This window comes from Narcine bancroftii, chromosome 7, assembly GCF_036971445.1.
Source record: "Narcine bancroftii isolate sNarBan1 chromosome 7, sNarBan1.hap1, whole genome shotgun sequence".
NCBI classification, from domain to species: Eukaryota; Metazoa; Chordata; class Chondrichthyes; order Torpediniformes; family Narcinidae; genus Narcine; species Narcine bancroftii.
Genome location: NC_091475.1, coordinates 154,800,519 through 154,825,789, shown reverse-complemented (window position 1 = coordinate 154,825,789; position 25,271 = coordinate 154,800,519). Strand labels below are relative to the sequence as shown.

Genomic DNA, 25,271 nt, shown 5'->3' with positions numbered 1-25,271 from the left:
ACTCCTTAAATGAGTCTCTGATTGAGGGTGTTGTTTTGATGTTCTGATGGTGGAGGGGTAGCAACTGTTCCTGAACCTGGTAATATGAGCTGTGGCACCAATACAGTTTTCCTGATGGCAACAGTGAGAACAGAGCATGTCCAGGGTGGTGTGAATCCTTGGTGATTGCTGCTGCTTTCCATCAGCAGCCTTCCATGTAAGTTTTCTCGATGATGGGAGTTTTGCAATGTGAAAAGATTAGCACAAAATATAAATACAGACAGTAAAGGTTTTTAAAATTATATGAAGTGCAAAAGGGTGACCAAAATCAAGGTTGGACTTTTGGAAGATGAGAAGTGAGAATTAATATTGGATAATGAAGAAATGGCTGATGCTTTGAATTTCTATTTTCAGTCAATATTCATGGTGGAGGACACATTGAACATGCCAAAGACGGATGTAATGGGAGGTGAGGGCCTGGATGTAATCTCTAAAGAGATCATACTCAGAAAACCCGAGGGTTTAAAGATGGATAAATTCCTTCTAGTCCTGATGAATGCATCCCAGGATACTGAAAGAAATGGCAGAAGTTATAGTCGAGGCTTTGGAGATAATTAAGCGAAATTCTCCGGACTCTGGGCAGGTCCCGGTGAATTGGAAGATGTCGAGTGTCACGGCAATATTCAAAAGAGGATAAGGGGTTAAAAATGTGTTTTATGTTTGCATTTGTCTGTAGTCATCTCCTGGCAGCAGCCATTCTGAAGGTCATAGAATGCTTGCTCAAGCCCGATAAACGGTCAGTTTGATTTTCTTTGTTTTATGAAAATGCACATCAGCTGAGATCTGACAACTTTTATTAACCATTTAACAATGCTTAATCATAGTTTTAGTACCATCTAATGGAGTTTTAATGGCTTCTAATAATGTAGTAACGTTAATAATGTTTTTAATAAACTGTGTAAAACTGAACATTAGTACAATTTGTTTGAACCAGTCATAGACAACAACAACCTGTTAATTACTGAAAGCAATTATAAATGAAAATAGTTGCAATAATTAGTCAATAAAAGATAATGGAAAGTTGGAAATTGGATTTGGAATTTGGATTGGATCGATTGGACTCTGTTTAGAAGAAAGGGACACAAATGTCAGCAGCATTACCAAGGCCATGAAAAACCAGTCAGCCTTACTAAAGGATTCCTTCTGAGTGTTTATTGCAAATTAGAAGAAACTGCCGCTTGACCATTGAAGACTGTTTTGGATTTATTGTTGTGCATGTTTGATGTCTGAGGGTGATGATTGGCTGTATGGATAAGATGGTAGCTGCCATAGGGGCTGCTGTCTCTAAGGAGCTATATGTGAAAAAGATGAAGAAAATGGAACTTAAAGAAGAATTGCAAAGTTGACTATTAGATACAAGTGGAAACAAAGTTACTCCAAGCAAGACTGAAGGAGGAAATAGATGCTGGGGAAACCATCTGGTTGGAAGTGTTTGAAGGTGTGCCACAAGATGGTGGTGTGGAGGATGGGCAATCCAAAGAGGAGACAAAGTCAGATGTTAAGACAATATCTGACATACAAGATGACATGTGACCCAAAGATAGTGTGTTAAATACAGGAAGCAGGAAAGCAAGATGAGTTCTAGAACAAGCTCCAGTGTTTTCAAGTACTGCATGTACATGCGTAAAGATTCAGGCTGATGTGGCAGCTCTTGAAGAAAAACAAATACTTCAAATTAGATTGCACTTAGAAGAGTGGGAGGAGCAGGTAAGAATAGCATGGGTGCAGCCACAGAGAGGAGAGCAGTTGAAAAAGGAGCAGCTGTGGATGGAAAAGGAGCTGCAGGAGGAGCAGCTAAGAAGGGAAGAAGTGAAGCTAAAAAGGCAAAAGGAGCTGCTGGAACTGGACAAAAGAATGGTTGTTAATCAGGCCAGGTCGAAGGCACTAGACCACTCACAGGTGAAGTATCTAAAGCGTCTAACAATTTGAAGCCACATTTTGAGGAAGGACAACAGAATACATGTTTAATACCAAGGCTGAGTCAGTGCTATGGTCACAAGATGTGTTTGGTCCTGAACTGGACAGGTTAAGGCATGGTGGTGCCAAATCTCAAACCCCAAAAATGATCTTATTAGATAGAGATGTGAGCCTAATGCCACCTTATGAAGCAGAATACCACTTCCTCCTGGCAGGTAATAGAAATCCGGGTGAACAAAGTAACTATCTCCCAGGCGTGAGAAAGCAAGATTAATTGGCTGCATAGTTTATTCAGTTACAGATTCTCTCTTCTCTGCCCAAGAGAAAGATTTCAGTTTTTGATGGTGACCCACTTCAATTGCAAGCATTTATGAAAAACTTTGAATGCAGTATTGAACGTGTCAAATCTCAGAGAATTGTTTATATTTATCTGCAGCAGTTCATGAGTGAAAAACCACAAGATCTTGTAAAGAGTTGCCAGCATATGACTCTGAATGAAGGAAACCAAAAGGCTAAGTTTTTGCTCAAAAAGCATAAAATTTCTACAGCCTATGTACCGAAGGCTCTTTCATGGTCGTCAATAAGACTGGATGATGCAAAGGGTTTACAAGTTTACACCCTCTTTCGAAGAGGACGTTGTAATGCCATGATGGAGAATGGTCATCTTGGAGAGCTTGAGGTATCTACTAATATGCTAATCATTGTAAATAAATTACACTTTCAGAATGAGAGAACTATGGAAAAGTCAAGCAGTTGAATACCAGAAAAAAATATGATGAAACTGCTACTTTTAAGGATTTGGTGGAGTTCATTGAAGAGAAAGTGGATGTTGTCACAGATCCAGTGTATGGAAATATCAAAGACACTCAAACTGCGAGTAGAGAAGTTGAGAAGTCCAAATCATATCCTTAACCAAATTTTTTTTAAAGTTTCACCTCTATAGCAGTGGCAGAAAAAGAAATTAAGTTCATTGAAAGTTTGCCTGTTATGAAGAAATATTTGTTATGTAATGATGAGCATTATTTAGAAAAGTGTTCAGATGGAAAAGAAGGCGCATCGTGAGAAAATTGTATTTTTGCAGGAAAATAGAGTATGTTTTGGCTGTCTGTGTAAAGGACACATCAGCAAAAACTGGAAAAAGCAACTGAGCTGTGTCACATGTAGTCGAAAGCATCCCAAAATGCTACCTAACTTCCAGGAAAAGAAGAATACAGAAAGGGAACAAATGACAAAGGAGCAAACGACAAGAAAAGAAGCAGATGAAAACAGTGCTGAAACCTTGGAACAGACAAATGGTCTTACTAGGGCCAGTGAAAATAACTGCAAACTTTTGATCGTACCTGTGCAGGTCAAGGCCAAGAAAGGAAGTCCAATAATGCACACTTATGCATTTCTTGAACCAGGAAACACTGCGTTATTTTGCACCTTCGGGCTATGAATAAGCTTAATCTTCAAGAAATAAGTACAAAAATTCTATTGAGAACTATAGGGTCAAGTTAAGCACATTGAAACCAGCATTGTTTGCAGCCTAGAAATTGCTGGACTTGGATAGTAATGATTTTTGTGAACTCCCAGGCATATACACTCAGAAAACTATGTCTGTGCATAAAGGTATTATCCCACATCAAAACGACATTGAACCATGGACACATTTAAAAAATGTTTGTTTATGTCAGATCAACTGTAAGATTGAGTTGCTGATTGGTTCAGATGTATTAAAAGCTTTGGAACCCTAGATATGATAAAGAGTGTGGGAGATGGACCTTACACAGTCAAAACTCTGCTTGATTGGATGATTAATGGAGCATTAGGAGAAAGGAAAATCAGTTGGCTCTAAGTGTCAAGAAGTTATCAATTACGGAGCTTGGTAAGCTTTTGGGAGCACCAGTTCAAGAATGATCAAGAACCTTCAAAGGAAGACTAGTAGTTCTTCGAATTGGTGTCAAAATCTGCTAAGCTGATTAATGATCATTATTGCATTGGATTACCTTTAAAGAAAAGGGAATTGGTTGATAATAGAAGTGTTATCGAGCAACATACACTGAATTTAAAGAGAAGTTTCAAGAAAGACTCTTCCTTTTATTCAGACTACACAAAGGATATGCAGAGAAAGTGCCAGATGATTTCTTGGATCGTTGTGATGGTAAAAAAAAAGTGGTACCTACCACACAATGGAGCTTTTCATCTACAGAAGAGAAAACTTTGTGTGGTGTTTGATTGTGGAGCAACCTTTTGGGGAGTTTCAACTCTTACAGGGTCCAGATTTGACCAGTATTTTGATAGGAATCTTAACTGGATTCCTTAAAGAACCTACTGTTATCACTGTAGATATTGAAGCAATGTTTCATCAGGTGAAAGTACCGAATGAAGTTTGTGACTTGTTACAATTCCTTTGGTGGCCTGACGGAGAGTAAATCAGTGCATGGTAGCGTAGGGTATCTATTTGGAGTGTCTTCATCAGCAATTGGTGCAAATTTTGCCCTAAAGAAGTGTGCTGAGGACAAAATAGAACAATTTAGCCCTCAAGCTATAAGCCTCATAAGGAATAACTTTTATGTGGATGACTGTCCCACTTCTGCAGTTACAGTTAAAGAAGCAATAATTCTTTATCACGAGTTAAAAGCGATCTGTAACAAGGGAGGTTTTTTTACTTACCAAATGGACAGGTAACAGTTGCCAGGTATTGGCTGCCATACCTGACAGGGAGAGGTCAAAAGGAATGAAGAATTTGGACTTAGAACATGATAACCTTGGTGTTGAGAGGGTGTGGAGTGTAATGTTTTTAAGTTCAAAATCACTTTGAAGGACTGACTTCTCACGAGAATGGGGATTCTATCAGCAGTCAGTTGGATATATGATCCTCTAGGAATATTGGCACCAGTTGTCCTGATTGCCAAGAAGATCCTGCAAGATTTGTGTAGGAAGAAGATTGATTGGGATGATAAGATTCCGGAATCCATTGTATGAGAATGGACATGTTGGATACAGGATCTTCATAAGCTGCAAAACTTCAAGATTGACAGATGGTGCAAGCCCACATATTTCCGAACAGTAACATTTCTCAATTGCATTATTTTGATTATGCATGTGAAGACGGTAATGGAACTGTGAGTTATTACTTCATGATAACAAGGATCAAGTACATTGTGGATTTGTAATGGGAAAGGCCAAAGTGGAGGAGTCACGTGATGGAGAATACCAGCCCTCTCCAGAAAAGAAGGAAAAAAGTGAAGAAAAAGCAAAGCCCCACACACACAAATCACAACAGAAAAGCCAAAAACAACGGGAAGAAAAGAAGAAAGAAAGACGCCGGAAGAGAAAGGAGAAGGCCTTACCTGCATGAAAAAGCAGGGACCCACCGTGAAAAGAGGAGCCCATTCCCCAAGGTTAGTGGAGATCCCGCAGGGTCACGACCCACTAACTGCAGGACTGCAAAAATGGCTCACGGAGCCAAACGGGTGCGCAACTGCGCAGGACAAGGACAACACCGACGGGAGGGGGGAACCAGCTGTGGAGTGAAACTCCACAGCTCGAACAGCTGAGAGAGACCCGACAGCAGAGCTCACAGCTGGAAGATAAAAAAAAACAACGGGAACGGGATGGGTTAGAATGAAAAAAGGAAACTCGAGGCACAGCAGATAACCAACCCAGAAGAAGAGGACCAACATCAAGACACCATGGAAAAAAAAATCCAACAAACTGAGACAAGCAGCTCAACAAGAAAGTCAGAAGAGACACAGATACAAGGAAGAGAAATAGAAGACACAAACCCAAGAGCAGACACAGAAGAAGAAGAAGAAGAAGGAGAACACCAAGCTCTGCACAGAGGAATAGGAGGTAAAATGAATGGACAGTACATAGATTAAAAAGAATTTCAAGAACAAATGAAGGCATTAAAAGAATGGCTGACACTAGAATTTAGTGAAATTAAAAGAAAAATGAAAAGTACAGAAGAAAAAGTGAGTAGAATAGAGCTGGTCATAGCAGATGTTGGGAAAAGATTAGAAAATGTGGAAGAACATATAATGGCGGTAGAAATGGAAGTAAATGACTTAAAAAGAAAATTGGAAGAAAGTGACAAAAAAGTTAAAGAAACACAAGAGTTGTTAGCTCAGAAGATGGGTATAATGGAAAACTATAGTAGGAAGATGAAGAAGGCAAAGATATGAAAGAATTTATAAAAGAATGGATCCCAAAAGTCCTGGGAATGCCAGAAATGCAGGAAGGAATGGAAATAGAAAGAGCACACAGAACATTAGCCCTGAAACCACAGTCACAACAAAAACCAAGATCCGTTTTAGTAAAATTCCTGAGATACACGACAAGAGAAAATATATTGGAGAAGGCAATGAATAAAATGAGAGAAGACAAAAAAACCACTGGAATACAAAGGTCAACATTTTTTTTTCTACCCAGACATAAGTTTTGAGCTCCTGAAGAAGAGGAAGGAGTTTAACGCAGCAAAATCGATCCTATGGAAGAAAGGCTATAAATTTATGTTAAGATATCCAGCTGTGCTTAAAATAGTTATCCCAGGGCAGCAAATCAGACCGTTCTCGGATCCAGAGAAAGCATGAGAATTTGCAGAACACCTGCAAGACAGAAAGAGAGATGAAGAGATGTAACAAGAACAAAGAACGGCGACAAACTACATATAAAGATGTAAAAATAATGTATAAGTAGGAACTAAAGAAGGGAAGAAAAGGGAAGTAAGGGGAAAAAAGAGGATGGAAAAAAAGTGGGGTTAAAAAAAATTAACAATAAATAAATAAAACATAAAAAGAAAAAGAAGAAACAAGGGGGAGTTTTGTTGTAATGTGAAGATAAAAGTCTTTTCTGGAGGGGGTTGGGTGGGAGAGAATAACAGTCACTGCAAAATTAGTTGACACTCGCAAACGGGTTCGTAGTCCGAATTGAGAGGGGAGTTGTGGTTTCCCAGCAAGGGAAAAGGGGTGACTCAGAGGGGGGGGGGACATTTGGGGTTGAGGGAATTTTAGATGTGGAATGGTTGAAAAAGGTGGTGGTGAGGAAGCGGAAATTAGATGTAAACCGAGTATGAAATGGCCATTTTGAACCATATGACTATAAATATTAATGGAATACATAACCAAATCAAAAGGAAAAGGCTATTAAATTTACTGAAAAAAAGAAAAAAAATGATATAGCATTTGTGCAGGAAACACATCTAACTGAAGTGGAACACGAAATTAAAGAGAGACTGGGTAGGGCACATAACGGCAGCATCATATAACTCAAAAGCCAGAGGTGTAGCTATATTAATCAATAAAAATATACCAATCAAAATAGAGGAGGAAATAATAGATCTAGCAGGGAGATATGAAATGTTAAAATGTCAGATATACTCAGAACTCTGAAATTTGCTCAATGTATATGCACCTAATGAAGAGGATCAAAAGTTTATGCAAGATATTTTTTGAAGATTGTAGATACGCAGGGAATAGGAGGGGACTTTAACCTTAATTTGGATTCAAAGATGGATAAAACTGGGCAAAAGACTAGCAGAAAGAACAAAGTAACCATATTTATGGTTACATCAATGCAGGAAAAACAACTTTTGGATATATGGATGAGACAACACCCAAAGGAGAAGGAATACTCATGTTATTCGAGTAGACATAAAACATACTCAAGGATTGACCTGTTCCTGTTGTCAGCCCATATCCAAGGGAGAGTTAGGAAAACGGAATATAAAGCTAGATTGTGATCGGATCACTCACCCCTGTTATTAGTAATAGAGCTGGAGGACATTCCACCAAGAATGTATAGATGGAGATTAAACTCCATGCTACTTAAAAGACAGGATTTTAGAGAATTTATTGAGTGCCAAATTAAAATGTACTTTGAAATAAATACGGAATCAGTGAAAGACAAATTTATATTATGGGATGCAATGAAAGCCTTCATCAGAGGGCAGATAATAAGTTATGTAACTAAGATGAAAAAGGACTACAATCGGGAAATAGAACAGCTGGAAAGGGAAATAGTAAGTACAGAAAAAGAACTAGCAACAAGGGAATATGCAACAAAAAGAAGATAATTGGCAGACAGAAAAATAAAATACAAAGCACTACAAACATATAAGGTGGAGAAGAACATAATGAAAATAAAGCAGAAGTATTACAAGCTAGGAGAAAAAAAACACACAAAATACTAGCTTTGCAGCTTAAAACAGAACAAGCTAAAAGAACGGTATTGGCATCAAGGAAAAAGGACAAACAAATTACATATAACCCAATAGAAATCAATAAAAACTTCAAGGAATTCTACGAGCAATTATACCAAACTGAGAACAAAGGGAAAGCAGACAAAATAGATGAGTTTCTAGCTCAAATTGAACTACTGAAATTGCAAGAAGATGAGCAAAACAAATTGATAAAACCATTTGAAATAGAGGAAATACAGGATATATTAAAAAGCTACCGAACAATAAAACGCCTGGGGAGGATGGACTCCCAATAGAATTCTATAAAACATTTAAAGAGTTACTAATTCCTCCTCTCCTGGAAGTAATAAGCCAGATAGAAGAAACACAAAACTTGCCAGATTCATGTAAACAGCAATAATTACAGTAATACCAAAGACGGGGAAAGATCCACTAACACTAGCATCGTATAGACCAATATCTCTACTTAACTCAGATTATAAGATAATAGTAGAAATATTAGCAAACAGATTTGCTGACTGTGTACCAAAAATAGTAAAACTAGATCAAACTGGATTTATTAAGAAAAGATGAACAACGGACAATATCTGTAAGTTCATTAACTTAATCCATGCAGTACAAGGAAATAAGACGCTAACAGTGGCTGTTGCTTTAGATGCAGAGAAAGCCTTTGACGGGTTAGAATGGAATTATTTATTCAAAGTACTACAGAGGTTCAACCTGCCAGAGAAATATATTAATTGGATTACAGCATTATATAAGGGACCATTGGCGAAGGTGACAGTAAATGGATATATATCGAACCAATTTAAATTAAGCAGGTCAACTAGGCAGGGATGTCCACTATCTCCCTCACTGTTCGCTTTAGCTATAGAACTATTGGCTGAACTGATAAGGACAGAAAATAAAATAAGAGGGATAAAAGTAAAAGAGAAGGAATATAAAATCAGTCTATTTGCAGATGACATCAGAATGACATTAACAGAACCAGAATTATCAATAAAAGAATTACATAAGAAATTGAAGGAATATGGAGAAGTATCGGGGTACAAGATCAACGCAAATAAAAGTGAAGCGATGCCAATGAATAATGCGGATTTCATAAAGTTTAAGAAAGAATCACCATTTAGATGGCAAACACAAGCAATCCGATACCTAGGTATTAGACTAGATAATAATCTAGGCCATCTATACAAATTAAATTATCAGCCATTAATGAAGAAATTACAAGATGACTTAGAACATTGGAAAGATATACCACTAACACTGATAGGAAGGGTAAATTGCATTAAAATGAATATCTTCCCAAGGATACAATACCTATTTCAATCGTTACCAATTCCCTTAACAGAGAAATTCTTCAATGAGCTAAAGAAAAATAATAAGGAAATTCTTATGGAAAGAGGGGAAACCGAGGATAGCGCTAGATAAATTAACAGAATGGTACAAACAAGGTGGTTTGCCGCTACCAAACTTTAAGTATTATTATAGAGCAGCACAATTAAGATATCTATCAGATTTTTATCAAACAAGGGAAAAACCAGATTAGAGCTAGATAAAATAGGGGAGAAGGTACCAGAATATATACTTTATAAGTGGGATGAAAAACTGGTGCAATATAGAAGTTCACCAGTACAGCATCATCTGCTCAACATTTGGAAGAAGATTCACGTAGAAAGGAAAAAAACAAATGACCAACTACCAAAATTATTATTGATGCAAAATCAACTAATCCCTTTCACAATAGATAACCTTTCCTTTAGAGAATGGGAGAGAAAAGGGATCAAAAGAATAGACAATTGTTTTTTGGGAAATAATTTATTATCTTTTGAACAAATTAAGTACAAATATGGTATAACTCACGGTACAATGTTTGCATACCACCAACTGAAAACCTACTTAAAGGACAAATTGGGAAGCAGGTTGATGTTACCAGAAGGAAGCAGCTTTGAATATGTGATTACAGACACAATGATAATTTAAAAATTTATGACAAACATGTACATCAAGCTGCAAGAGAAAGAGAACGATGAAATAAGCTGTAAATCTAAACAAAAGTGGGAACAAGATCTAAACATAAAGATAAAAAATGAAACATGGGAAAAGTTATGCTCCGGAACTATGAGAAATACAATAAACATGAGGTTACACATGATACAATATAATTGGTTACACAAGCTATATATCACACCCCAAAAGTTAAATAAATGGGGCCCAACAGTATCAGATAGATGTTTTCGCTGTAAGAAGGAAGTGGGAACAGCAGAACATGTAATTTGGGCATGTGAGAAAGTGGAAAAGTTTTGGGAAGATCTGAATCAGGTATTAAATAAAATCACAAAAAGCAACATACCAAAAAATCCAGAGATCTTTCTTCTAAGTAATATAAGAAGAAAACAATTAGGCCTCAAATTGGATGAAGCACAAAAATGATTTATTAAGATAGCCTAAGCTGTAGCAAAAAAATGTATGATGTCAACCTGAAAATCAGAAGAGAGCATGAGAGTACAGCAATGGTACATAGAAATGAATAAATGTATTTCATTGGAAAAAATAACATAATTTAAAAAATAAATTCACAGTATTCAAACAAATTTGTGAACCGTACATGGAACACAACAGAGAGGGCCTACCGCAGACCTCCACCCCCTAAAATGATAGAATGAGAAGAAGACGAAATGAACTGACCCAGTGTGCAAAAGTAGATGACAGAATTTTCTTGTTTGTTTTCATTGTGTGATGACATTGTTTAATGGGTTTATTGAATTGTATATGTTGAACGTTTAATGGGTTTGGAGGTGGGTGGGAAGGAGGAAGGGAAGGGAGGGGGGAAAAAGGGGAGAAAATGACACTGTGTATATTCAAGAGGGAAATGTTTGTGTGTATTTTGCTTAATATGTTTCATAGTGTGAAAAATAAAAAAAAATAAAAAAAGGAAAGGCCAGGGTGGCTTCATTGAAACAATCACTATCCCTCAAATGGAGTTGACAGCTGCTACCATGGTGAGAGTTGCAGATGGAACTAACAGATTCCATACTTTAGACTGATAGTACTGGTGTGCTCAAATACACCAACAAGAAAACCACAGTTTCAATCCTTTCTGGATAAAAGACTCAATGAAATTGATAGTCTCACATCCAATACAGTGGAGATATGTTAACAGTTAGCAATCCTTCTGATCTGGGTTTCCGAGGTTTGAAAGTCAAGTCTTTTCTGAAGAATGATATGTGGGTGCCTTGGCCTCAATTACTTCTACAGCCTCAAAAGGAGTGGCCTCAAAATCTTGATAAATTAAAATAAAATTTACCAGAAGACCCTAAATTCAAAAGTAAGTCTGCAAATGCTGTTCAGATAATGTCTAAAAAAATGCATACAATTACCTGCTTAATCCATTACTTCTCACCTTGGAATAGTTTGAAAAAGGGCAACAGCATGGATGCTTAGATTTAAAAGATGGTTTCTGAATTGTAGCATACAGTACAAACAGATAAGCAACATTCCTGCTCAATTTCAATCAGATAACATCCATCTAAGGAGATCTACCACAAAAGACTCAAGAAAAGGGACATCTCACAGTTAAAGAATTGATTAATGCTGAGATGGAAATTATCTGCTTTTGCCAAAAGAAGAGATTTGCAAATGAAATTTCAAGTCTTAAGAAGGGAATGAATGTCATAGTCCCATTCAGCGCCTCTAAATTCCTGGTCGATGGGGAAGATTGTTGATGCTATCCAGGACAAAAGAGGATTTGGACGTCAAAATCGGATTAAGACTAAAACTGGCTTTCTGAACAGACCAATTACCATAATCTGTCTTTTATATGAGGCAGAAAGCTTTGATAATTGACTTTCACTTTCTTTTGATATTTAACCAATGTATGCTACAGTACTATATTTGATTTTTTTTCTTTGTAACAGTAATTATTATATTTTTAACATTATAATTAGGGACAAGTATTTAAGGGGTTAAAATGTGTTTTATGCTTGCATTTATCTGTAGTCATCTCCTGGCAACAGCATTTGTGAAGGTCATAGAATGTTTGCTCAAGCCAGATAAACGGTCAGTTTGATTTTCTTTGTTTTTATGAAAATGCAGACATTAGCAGAGTTCCAAAAACTTTTATTGATCATTTAACAACATTTAATCATAGTTTTCTAACTATGGCTTTTAATGGCTTATAATAATGTAGTAAGGTTAATAATGTTTAATAAATTGTGAGAAACTCAGCTTCAGTACGGATTTGAACGAGTCATAGACAACAACAACCTGTTAATTACTGGAAGCGATTATAAAGGAAAATAGTTGCAATATAGGCAAAAGGCAGAGAACTAATGGCCATTTAGTTTAACATCTGCAGTTGTGAGAAAGCTTGAAGCTATCATTAGGTGTCCTTACTTGAGGAAAGATGTACTGGCTTTGGAGGCAGTGCAGAGGAGGTTCACCAGGTTGATTCCAGGATTGAAGGGGTTGACCTATGAGGAGAGATTGAAATGTTTGGACTGTACTCACTGGAATTTAGAAGAATGAGAGGGGATCTTATAGAAAGATATAAAATTATGAAATGCATAGGTATGATCGAGGTAGGTAAATTGTTTCCATTGATAGAGGAGACACAATTAGGGGACATAGCCTCAAAATTCAGGGTAGTGAATTTAGTATGGAGATGAGAAGGAACTGCTTTTCCCAGGGGGTGGTGAATCTTTGGAATTCACTGCCCATTGAAGCATTGCAGGTGACCTCAGTAAATATATTTAAGTCGAAGTTGGATAGATTTCTACATAGTAAGGGAATTAAGGGCTATGGGGAAAAGATAGGTAGGTGGAGCTGACCTGATTATCAGATCGACCATGATCGCATTGAATGGCAGAGCAGGCTTGATGGGCCAGATGGCCTACTTCTGCTCCTATTTCTTATGCTCTTATGTTGAACCTCTGATCCTCCAATGATCACTGGATCGTACATCTTTGGTTTTCCCTTTCTGATGTCTACGATCAGCTCCTTGGTTTTGGTGACATTCATTGAGAGGTTGTTGTTATATCACCATTCATCCAAGTTTTCAATCTCTCTTCTGAATGCTGACATCGCCCCTTTTTATACAACCATTATTCTGGTATCGTCAGCAAATTTGTAAATTGCATTGTGGTCTTGCTAAGCCATTGGTGTAAAGCAAGTAGAGCAGGAGGCTCTGATGCTGAAGGAGATTGTGGAGGAGATGTTCTCCCCAATCTGCACTGATTATGGTCTAGAGTTGAAGAAATCCAGGATCTAATTACATAATAGGGTATTGAGCCCCAGGACTTGGAGTTTGGTGTTAGTTTTGAGGGGATGGTGGTGTTGAATGTCAAACTGTAGTCAATAAAGAACATCGTGATGTATACATCTTTGCTGTTCAGGTATTCCAGGGATTTGTTTCAAGCCAGTGAGATGGCACCTGTTGCAGCAGAAGGCAAATTGGAATGGATCCATGTTGCTGCTCTGGCAAGAGTTGATATGCTTCAACATCAGCTTCTCAAAGTACTTCATCACTCCGTGGATGTGAGTGCAACTGGTCAGTCATCATTTAGGCAAGTTTCCACACTCTTCTTGGGCACTGGTATGATTGAGGCCCTTTTGAAATAGGTGGATATCGTTCCCTGTCTGAATGAGAAGATATCCATGAATACATTGGTCAGCCAGTCAGCAGAGATTTTCAGTAATCTATCCAACCAGGTGCACTCCTTAGATTCGCTCTTCGGAAGGCAGCCCTCATATTGTCTTCAGATACTGACAGGAGACGATCATCAGGAGACACAGAGATGCTCAGTGGTTCTTCCTTGCTCTGGTTTCCACATATGTAATGGAAGATTTAAACCATGTTTTTTACTTTTGCAGCCTTTGCTTCTGCAAGACTGAGAACCTGCTTGTGTTTTAGAATCAACAGACGTAAGGAAAATTTCACCAAGGGGCCAGAGATGCAGTTATCTGACGAAAGGACATCTGTGTACCAAGAACATTTAATCTTCCAGCTTGATTTGGTCACAGACTGTCAGAGGCCTAGCCTTGATGCAAAATAAACCATTGTATTCAAAGTGATAAGCTGGAAATTACGTTATTCGATAGAAGCCTAGCATGCTAGCTTGCTTGCTTATCTTTCTTACTGTGCTGGGAATAGGTGCTTGGGTAAGCATGTTCCCGCTGCAGAAGTTGGAGACTCTCTGAGAGGTGGCAACATCTCTCAGCAAGAAGAAGAACTTCTAGAGTCCAGCTAATGTCCCGGTCGAGAGAGGTGGAGAAGCTGCTACCGGCGCCCTGACAACCAACTACAAGTGTGGCCTCGCTTTGGCAGTTGGGACCAGTCCAGGCATTGATAAGTATAGTTGGGAAGGGCTAGCATATTGTAGTTTGAAATCAGCTTTTGAATTTGTAATAAAGATTTGTATAAACTGAACTGCACTCGGTGTGTGTGTCTATTTTCGTTCGGTAGCTCAAACACTGTGACCAATCTAAAACGAACAAAGTGAGAGGTAGAAGTTTATCCAGGACAACATCCCAATGCATTTTATCTGAAACCATTATGCAACTATTGAATCGATTTGGATCCATAGTTATTGCACATTAATAAAGCACCAATTTGCAAGATCCCAAATACACCTGGTACAAAATAACAATGAGTGGCTCGTCATTAAAATGGAAAACAAATGGTAAAAATGATCCCACTCTCTCTTCGTCTTCCACAAGATGGAAAATCCTTACCAAATAATATAGTCACATCCTGCTGTTGCACCCCATTCTTCTCCTACTTTGACAAACTCTCCATCTCCACCCTCTCTTGTACCCTCCCTCAGGCTTGCACTCTTCACCTTACTCTTTTTTATTGTGTTCTCCTTATCTCTGTCTCTCCTATCCTTTATATCAGATAAAGTTGGTGGTGTTGCAAACTTCACTCCTGCTCCTCTGCCAAATGCAACCATTAAGATGGCTGTGAAAATCATATTGCTTCTTACTTTAATACACCTTCTCCACATGAATTCCAGGATTTCCGGTAAACAGCTGATCATCACCATTTCCTCATCGATGATTAGAATGGTAATAATTTCTGGTCTATCATTTGGATCAACAATTTTCTTGTTTTTGAGGAATGTGAAAGGCTGGCTGGTTATTTTGTGAAATTTTCAGTTAACAAACAATGCACAATTTTTTGACCCCACCCCTCTCACTTGAGGATTCCTGTACCCATACTGTGTATCTCTTCAAGTGATCTAAGTATCCTTCAGTGATTTTGATTGGAAGAAATCTGTAGTAAATATTTGTCAGCATTTTCCTTTCGTTCTTCAAGTGTAAACATATCACAGTTAAACGACCTGTGCTGTCACTGCTGTTCATTCTGCCAAGATGATCTCACTTCAATTGAGGACAGTATCTTGCCATGAATCCATCTATTCTGCATTCTTTGTGGGGAAACCTTGAGTCTTGATTTATCAGTCAACACTAGAAGTAGTTGAGTAGTTGGATGAGTGAAAATGGAATCTTCTGCAGGAAAGGGAGTTGGTGTACTTCCGTAAGAAGAATCAAAAGCACCTAAATGGAGAGAGATTGCAAGGAAGGATTCATTTGGTGTTTGAGCCATCTAAAGGGGAGGTAGATTACGTTTTGAAATATTGGGAAACTGTGGTTTCTGGGAAATTGAAACTTGGGACGCATCAACAATGATCTGTTAAATAGCAGGGCATGCAGTTCCTCCTATTTTCCTGTGTTCTTAACCTTAATGCTATCACACTGTCCAAGGTTTATTAGTATTTGTTCAAGTAAATAGTGTTTGCCATATGATAGCAACTGGATTCAGTATATTTTCATGCCAAGAAAAAGTGTTTTTTTAGAATTTAGCAGTTAAAGTCACACAGAGCTTTGTGCAAAGAATATGTTTTATTTTTTCCTCACATCTCCTTATGTACAGTATATCAATAATAACAGGATTATAACACAAGGTTCCCTCATTCTTGAAATGTCCTGACAATTCAGAATTATCACAGTATGGATTTCTCCAACTAACATTGGTGTGAGCAATGACATGAAGGAACTAAATTGAATAGATATTTAATAAAGAGTTAATTTAAAGAGAAATAATTAAATGCTCTAAGTTCCTCTCCTACAATAATGAAACAGTTTCTGCAGGTAAAATCTATGTCCAGGAGCAGGTCCACCCACATATATAATTGTGAGCATCCAAATTATATTTGTACTATTTTGTGGATTTATTTGCAGAGTGCAATGCTTGAATATCATTATCCATAGAATAGAGTACACCAATAAAATTTCATTTTATGGCTAGATGCCTTTAAGTAATTTAATTTTTTAAGGGATGTAGGTTTTCAGGTGCTTATCAGTTGAATTAAATTTTCTATTTGTTGCATTCTCCACGATATCATATTTGTTCATTTATTCCTTTTGCTTGTACACTAAATTCCTCAGTTAATTTTCCATATTAAAGTGCAAGTTCATATTTAAAAAATTAGATGTCAATGCCATTCAATGAAACAAAACAGGCCTTTTGAATTGTGCAAGTATTGTTATCTATGCATTTTGGACAGATAAGTTGCTTCAAATTTTAGTTAAGCAAGCACGTGTTTCATCCATGAGATAATGTCAGAAATAGTTAATTATTTGCTTAAACCCTAACCTTCACCCTTTAGTATTTGCCCAGGATGTGGTATGAACAGTGGGGCAAGCTAAATCCTGCCGAGACCAAAATCCCCATGCTGATCAATTTCCTACATTTGTCACCTCTAGATTAATGCCTAAATTTTCCACACCTATTGCTAGTTCACAGTGCCTTTTGAGTTACAAAGTTAACTGAAGGTCTTTATGTTCTGTATGCAGGATATTTTTGAGATATTATACTCTATCATTTTAAAACTGTTTTAACTTGCATGTTCTGTTCAAACAGGCATGATATAAAAGCAATGTGGTGAATACTGTCAATCAGGAGAACAAATAAGAAAAGGTGTATGTTCCATTAAAGGTCACATTCCTGCCGTCTGCATTCCTTGTGAAACCTATTTAATATTTGCTTTGTTTTTGAAAAGCTGCGTTATGCAAAGTCCCCACAATAAGGCATAAAGCTGTCAAAAGTCAGTCTAAACAGTCTTGCATGTCCATTTGAAAAATACTTGTCTTGCAGGAAGACTGCTTTAAATAGCCTAAACTGTTGGCTGACTCCAGGCAGATGTCAGCATATGTCTGAACCTTGTTTGGGACATTTACCTGTCACTACCATCATTTGATGGATCTGCACCTATAATAACAATTCCAAAAATCACATTAAATCACTTTGTCCATAAAGGTATGTAACTGCCATCATTTACGTTCAGTATTCCACAAAATGTATTTGTTACTTATGGATACTTTTTCTTTGGCTTGGCTTCGCAGACGAAGATTTATGGAGGGGTAAATGTCCACTTCATCTGCAGGCTTGTTTGTGGCTGACAAGTCCGATGCGGGAAAGGCAGACACGGTTGCAGCGGGTTGCAGGGGAAAATTTGTTGGTTGGGGTTGGGTGTTGGGTTTTTCCTCCTTTCTTTTGTCAGTGAGGTGGGCTCTGCGGTCTTCTTCAAAGGAGGTTGCTGCCCGCCGAACTGTGAGGCGCCAAGATGCACGGTTTGAGGCGAGATCAGCCCACTGGCGGTGGTCAATGTGGCAGGCACCAAGAGATTTCTTTAGGCAGTCCTTGTACCTCTTCTTTGGTGCACCTCTGTCACGGTGGCCAGTGGAGAGCTCGCCATATAACATGATCTTGGGAAGGCGAGGGTCCTCTATTCTGGAGACGTGACCTACCCAGAGCAGTTGGATCTTCAGCAGTGTGGATTCAATGCTGTCGGCCTCTGCCATCTCGAGTACTTCGATGTTAGGGGTGAAGTCGCTCCAATGAATGTTGAGGATGAAGCGGAGACAACGCTGGTGGAAGCGTTCTAGGAGCCGTAGGTGATGCTGGTAGAGGACCCATGATTCGGAGCCAAACAGGAGTGTGGGTATGACAACGGCTCTGTATACGCTAATCTTTGTGAGGTTTTTCAGTTGGTTGTTTTTCCAGACTCTTTTGTGTAGTCTTCCAAAGGCGATATTTGCCTTGGCGAGTCTGTTGTCTATCTCGTTGTCGATCCTTGCATCCGATGAAATGGTGCAGCTGAGATAGGTATTATTGTTATAGGATATTAGTCATAAAACAAATAGCAGAATCTTTAACCTTAACCCTTGCTTAACCAATCCATCTCTCATGACAATTCTTTTCATCAAGTTTTAAGTCATCTATTGTAACATTTCCTTGATGTTAATATTGTTTTATGAAACCACTTGAAGTGTATTGAAAATTATATTAAATTGCCCATATAAATAGAAGTTAGTGAGAAAAGTAAGAACAGGAATATGTAAAGATGAGATAGAGGTGGGAGTTACCTAACATAACACAAATCAATGTTCATGCTGTTAGCTTTAAACCTTCCCCGGAGGAATATGATGTGTTTACATTTGTCCTCACTCTGGGACTACATGAGGTACAATATCAGTGTGGGAATGCTGAAAGAATTGAAATTGTTGGCCATTGGAACTTCAAGCTTACACCCACAGAAGTGATCATCAATTTGGTCACATCAAATGCAACACTGAGTGCATCGAATGGAGTAGATTAGATTGCACAATGTGTACATAAAGCCCTACCTCACCTGGAAGGTCTGTTTACAGCTCTGGATGAAGCTGTTGGGGGTGATGTGGAGATAATTTTTTACACTTTCTATGATTACATCTGGATTATATCATTACAGAGTGGGAAGAGGTATAATCTAAATCGTTTAAACTAAAGATTCAACCAGGTTATTTGTAAAGATGTAGGAATATGTGATACAAGAATTGAAGTTGACACATTCAGTATAACTGAAAAATTTAAGTTCTTGGCAGTCACTATCTTGGAGGACCTTTCCTGGACCCAACATACAAATGACATCGTGAAGAAAGTGAGTCAGAGCCTCTACATTCCCAGGAGTTTGCAGAGGTTTGGCATGACGTTGGAAATCCTGGAAAATTTTCACAGATCTGTGGTGGAAAGTGTGCTGATTGGCTGCTTCATGGTCTTGCATGGGGACACCAATGCTCCTGAGCAGAAAGTCCTACAAAAAGTAGTTGGCACAGCCCAGGACATTACAGGTAAATCCCTTCCCACCATTTAGAACATCTACAGAGAGCACTGATGTCCAAGAGCAGCAGCAATCATTGAGGATCAACACCACCCAACATGCACTCCATAGGTGCCACAAGATTCTCAACACCAGATTCAGGAACAGCTGAAAACACTCCACCATCAGAATCCTCAACAACAAAATCAATCAGGGACTTGCTTTAGGACTCTTATTTCTGCACTTCATTGATTTTTTTTTCTCTCTCTTGGTATTGCACAGTCATTTTTTTTATATATCTTTATTTGTTCACATGTGTGTGTTGAGTAAGTTTTTTTGCACTGCCAATAAATGGCAATTCTGCCTCGCCTGCAGGTAAAAGAATCTCAGGGTTGTATGTGATGTCATGTGTGTACTCTAAGGATCTAAATGAGAAAGATCAACCTAATTATGAAGGCAACAAAATACTGATTGTTTCATTGGTTGAGGAGAATTAAATGAGGACAGAGTAAGAGTTCAAAGTAGTTTCTGTTGTGTAGAACTAAATCAGTTGATATTTCTGGAGATTGAGTATCTGAACTCATAAAGCTGCAGGTTGGTTTGATGATGAATTGGAGGTTGATAGCAGGATGCCTAAATTTAATTTGTATAAAATGAGAGATAGACACTATGAAAATGACATATTAGGTCAGTATCAGTTAAGTTGTATCAGGTCATTTGAGAGTTCAGAAATTGAGTAAAATCCATTGTCCAGAATTCAAGCAGCCAGCAAAAATGTTGCAGAAAATGGAAAGGTAAAAAAACTACAGTAGTTTAACATTGGCAGGCCTCACTGTTAGTTCAATAACCACGTAACACACAATCTCAAGCTTCCGGAAAATTCACTTATCCAGCATCTACCAATCCCCATAGGTGTCTGATACCAGGGTTTGATTGTACTTTGATTCTCAAGTCACAAGACTCAGCTCCATCCCATTCCCAGGCATCTGTCCAAAGATGAACTTGATTGAGAGCAAACTTTGTGTGGTGTTTGAGTCTAATATGCGTAATCCTTTTGTCCTCCACCTTTCAGTTTGTCCTGTATTCTGGTTCCAGATTGAGAAATCCTCCACATGAAAATCCTTGTCCTTGATTTTAAAAAACTTTATATCGTGCCCTTCTGTATTTCTGTTGTCTCCATTCCTTTAATAACTATCTAAAGTAATTATGTTTTTTTTTAGTTCTGGTCTCTTCATAGTTGATGTTTGTCTGCATCTTAGAAGAGGGTTAGGGTTGGGGGGGAATGCAGAGGGAAGAGAACCCATATATTTTGAGGAGAATATGCAAACCCCATGCAGTCAAGATAAAATCTAGATAGATGGAGTGGTGTAGCAGCAGCACCAAATGCTGTGCTATTGCGCAACTGTCAACTTTGAATTTGATTGTTTTACCATTGTTATGATCCCAGAGGACCCCAAAACCCAGCAGCATTAGATATTCACCAAGACTAATGGTTACTTAAACAAAAGTTGATTTTAGTTATCTTTAAACATGAAAACAGAATCACATGTTAACTTATCACTATTGATTTAACTAACCTAACTTAACCCCCTTCTAATTCTAAGCGCACGTGTATGTAATGTGTGTGTAAGTTCAGAAAAGTTCATTGATTCACGGTCCAAACTCACTTCTCATTCCTCCAATTTTACTGGTTGCAAGTAATTCTTATACTGTGCAATGAATTTAACATTTACAAAGTTCATCAGGCTTGGTGCTTGAAAGGTAAATGGATACTGCTCAGGAAGGTTCTTGTCGGTTTTCAGAGAGAGATTTTCTTTGTATGCTGGACACCCACAACTGATTTCTGTTTTAATCAGCCACTTCAGTGTCATGCCGAAGAAACATGCCTCCTCTGGGTTCTCCAGATGGTAACCTCTTTCTTTCAGGTCACCACATAGTTCCTATTTGGTTCTCTTATTTCAAGTGAAACATTAGACAGCCAGTTCTCTCCTCTTGCATGCACCACAAGGGCTTTGGCCAGGCTGAACTAAGCACTCACAACCTGTCTTCCAAATGGGGTTTTCCACTAGCTTGCCAGCTTGTCCTGTTCCAGTCCCAGCTGCTGCTGATGCTGACTGTAGCACTGCAAAACTGATCTCTCTCTCTGTCTCTCTCTCTCTTTTTCTCTCTCTCTCTCTCTCTCTCTCCCCCCCCCCTCTCTCTCTCTCTGAGAAAGCCTGTTTGGCTCTCCACTTGCAAAACCACATGACCCTCCTAGAACAGCAAGTTCCAATGCAGACAGTCTGTGGCTCCAACAAATTCTTTCATCTGTTGCCTTCTTGTAAACAACAATCCATTAGTGAAGTCTCTTGGGCACTCTCCAAAGCTTTTGCAAAGGCTCTGGAGCTGACATGTCTACCATGAGCAGAACTCCAGTATTTTAAATAAGATCTGGTTTAAAGTGTTTGTATGTGACCTACTCTAAAAAATCTGTCCCAATTTATCTCCCAAAAACATATCTATATACCGTCACACCATTGATAGTAATGTCTTAAGTTGGCATGGCCTAGGTTCTGGATTTCTCTCGCCAATCTTTTCCGTGTTTACATATCAATCTCTTTTTAGTCATTGCTTAAATTCAGCCATTTTGATTAAGATTCTGATGTTCTTGTCTAAATTTTTAATGTGAAATACTAAAGTCTGCAGATGTTGTGATTATAGTAAAAACTGTAGGAAATGCTACACTTGCATTCACACTTCCTCCCTTTCCACTATTCAGGGCCCCAAACATTTCTTCCAAGTAAAGAAACACTTTTGAATCTGCAGGGGTCATCTACTGCATCAGTGCTCTCATTGTGGTCTCCTCTACATCAGAGAGACTGGACACAGACTGTGGGGTTGCTGCAGTGAGCACCTTCACTCTGTCCACTGCAATAAGCAGGGATCACCCAGTGCAACCCATATTAATTCCCTGCCCCATTCCCATGCTGACATCTATCTCTGTCCATGGTCTCATCCGCTGCCAGACTGAGACCAGACGCAAATTGGAGGAACAATACCTTGTATTCCAACTGGGCACCCTCCAACCAGATGGCTTTAAAATCTACTTTTCTGGTTTCTGATAGCCCCGACATCTCTCACTATGTTTTTTCTCTCTCTTTCCCCATGTCTTTTCTCTTCTCTCTCTCTCTCTCTCTCTTCCCTTTTCTGATTTTGAACACTTATGATCAACACCAAAACAACCTGTCAAAACTTACAGACCCAGTCTTTATAAATGTTCTTTAAAACAATTAAAACTAAAATCGAATGAAAGTCCTGATTAACCTGTGAAATTAACAGAAGTTTATTTTGCTCTGTTGGATTCCATGAGAAATGAAAGTGGCAGCAAAGAGGAGACATAACCAATACTCTACTGCAAAAAAGGCTGTCACAGCAGCAAATACCCATGAATAGACAGTTATGTTTGCAAAATATACTTGCATTAAATGGGTCAGCTCTGCTAAATTAATGGGACATGAATATTTTTGAGTTTTATTGCACATGTTAGGGTAATATGCTGTAATTTCAAGGCAATAACAAGTATTTGTGGTGTGCCTTTAACAAAATAAAATATAGAAAGGTTTTTACACACTTATATGGAATTTGTTAACCAACCTGCAAAAAGAAATGTTTAGGCAGTAATTAATAATTTCATCAAAGTTTTGAGGAATGTCTGAAAGAATTAACTCAATTTAGAGAAGTGGATAGGTGACGAACATTTTTTTTGGAGGATACAAAATATTGCAGTTTCTGAGAACAAAACAGTTGCCCTTTCAGAATGGTGACTTTTCATCATTTTTTCAGCAGACCATTGACCTGAAATGTGAATTTATTTTTCATTTCATGGGTGCAGCCTCACTGTTGAGCATTTCCACCATCTTGTTCTCACCTTAAAGGATTATGGAGTTGGAGGAAGTTAGATGGAGTGAGAGATTGGAAAAGAAGAGTAGGAATTTTAAAATGGAGTTGCTTCAATGGGAGCCAGTAATAAGTGAACATGGGAATTGATCCAAATTAAGAAACTGAGAGCAAAGTTTTGCATGACCACAAGTTTACACAGAGAAAAATGGCAGGTGTCAATCAGGAGTTTACTGGATTATTAATAATTATTAGTTTTCTTTTATTGACCTGTAACCGCTTTAACCGAACAAATAATATGTATAATAGTAATTTAATTTTTCAAAGTTAGTTTTGTAAAGTTATAAACTATATAAAATAGTTTTAAATAATTTGTGCTATCAGCAATGGTACATTTATTTCAAGTTGAGATTTCTGAAGCAATGTTATATGTATGAATGCTTCTTTAAAAAAACATTTTGTAAAAATTTTGAAGTGGATCCTTATTTTGACTATTCACACATTTACAAGTGCTCCTCAATTTACAATGGGGTTACATTCCGGCAAACCCAATGAAAGTCAAAAAATCATAAATCGAAAAATAATACTGCAACTTCCTTATAATTAAATTTTGAATATATTTTTTCCACACTGAAAAAAAAACCATTAATGTACACAGCTGAAGGCACTCTGGGCATGAAGAATGTTTAAAGTATGCTGTACATTACTTTCATCCAATGCTGCCATTGCCCAACATCTTGAGAGAGCAGTGTGCAGCATATTGCATGCGCGGGAACAGATTGGAATTTGAAATTAAAAGTATGAATTTGAACCATTGTAACTTCGAAAAATCAAAATTAGGGGAGCATCTGTATTGAATTCTGATATGGCAAAAAAGATTTGTAAGTAATTTTTTTCAGGATATCCCAGTTGAATACCTAGCTATTTTCTAGTACCTATTTGTAATGGATGTTGGAGAATTTCTTAGTTAGCACAAAAAATGTTGCTTGTTGATTTCAGTACATTCGCTGTAAAAATTAAGATGAAGTTGTCTTAACCTATTGAAAGAGTGTTTTGTAAAAATACAGTGTCATATCCATTCACACAAGTTTGAAATGTGTATCCAATTTAAGGAAGCTAAAGGATAAAACTGCATAAATGTCATTTGCAAATAAAAACGAGCTAGAAAATAGTTGACAGCAATTATTTATCTCTTGCTATTGAGTAGCTGGAAATGTGTTACAGGGAAATATAATTTAGGATTATTTAGCCAATCATTAAGTATAATACCAAACTTCTTCAGTGTTTATACTATACTGTCATGCAGTCTTTCCAAGAATCTACTTTGTCACAATTAACTGTTCTGCTGAATTATTTTGTGGAGATTTATGTTGCACCATTGTATACATGAAAATTTCTTAGGTGGTGCATGAATTTAAAGGAATGGTATGCTGAGCAATATGAGTTGTTGTAGTAATATTTGTTGAGTGATATTTGAGGGGTGACGGTTCATAAAACAATATGTAGAACTTCAGGCTTAATGTCTCAATGGGTCATTGAAACTCCCGGATGTATAAACAACTCAAATCATTGCAGGAATTGCTTCAGATCAATGACACCCTGTTAGTGTATTTTCTTGGACCACTATCTGATTTAATTGACGATGGGGACTTTTCAAAGCTTCCAAGTCTAATAGATTTAAAATAACAGAACTCTTTAGTTCATTAATTTGGCTCAAGTAATTATTTTTCTTTAAATATGTTAGCTGTCCTCCAATCCCTCATTACCTCACTTGTGGCCAAGGATGTTTTAAATACCTCTGTGAGGGCCCCTGAAATTTCCTACCAGCTTCCTTTAAGGACTAAAAGAATATCTTGTCAGGCCCTAGACATTTATTCACCTTTATTTGTGTCAAGACAGCAAGCACCTTCTCCTCTGTATTCTACATATGGTATATTACCTCTGCTGCTTTTTCTATGGACTCTGTCCATCTCCTGAGTAAGCACATTTTTGTTAAATGCTTTGATTACAACTCTCTTTAATGTAATGCCTCCTTCTTAACTCTAAATTATTTTTTTTGATTCTGGTACATAGATATTTATTGTAAATCTAATAATATGTTAATTATGGTAGCA

General features: G+C 37.7%; 1 protein-coding gene across 9 annotated transcripts in view; it reads left to right on the top strand.

The window, feature by feature from the left end:
- The window catches only part of tmem135 (transmembrane protein 135), a 382,777-nt gene that overhangs the window by 299,049 nt on the left and 58,457 nt on the right, over positions 1–25,271 (top strand). For 5 of the 9 annotated variants that reach the window (XM_069890895.1, XM_069890892.1, XM_069890893.1 and 2 more), the window contains 2 exons: positions 716–775; positions 12,140–12,199. The exons of 3 other annotated variants lie outside the window; for them this stretch is intronic. In XM_069890895.1, the coding sequence (XP_069746996.1) occupies positions 716–775; positions 12,140–12,199 (120 nt within the window). The remainder of the gene's footprint in view (positions 1–715; positions 776–12,139; positions 12,200–25,271) is intronic. One more of the 9 variants, XM_069890889.1, reaches the window with a different exon arrangement.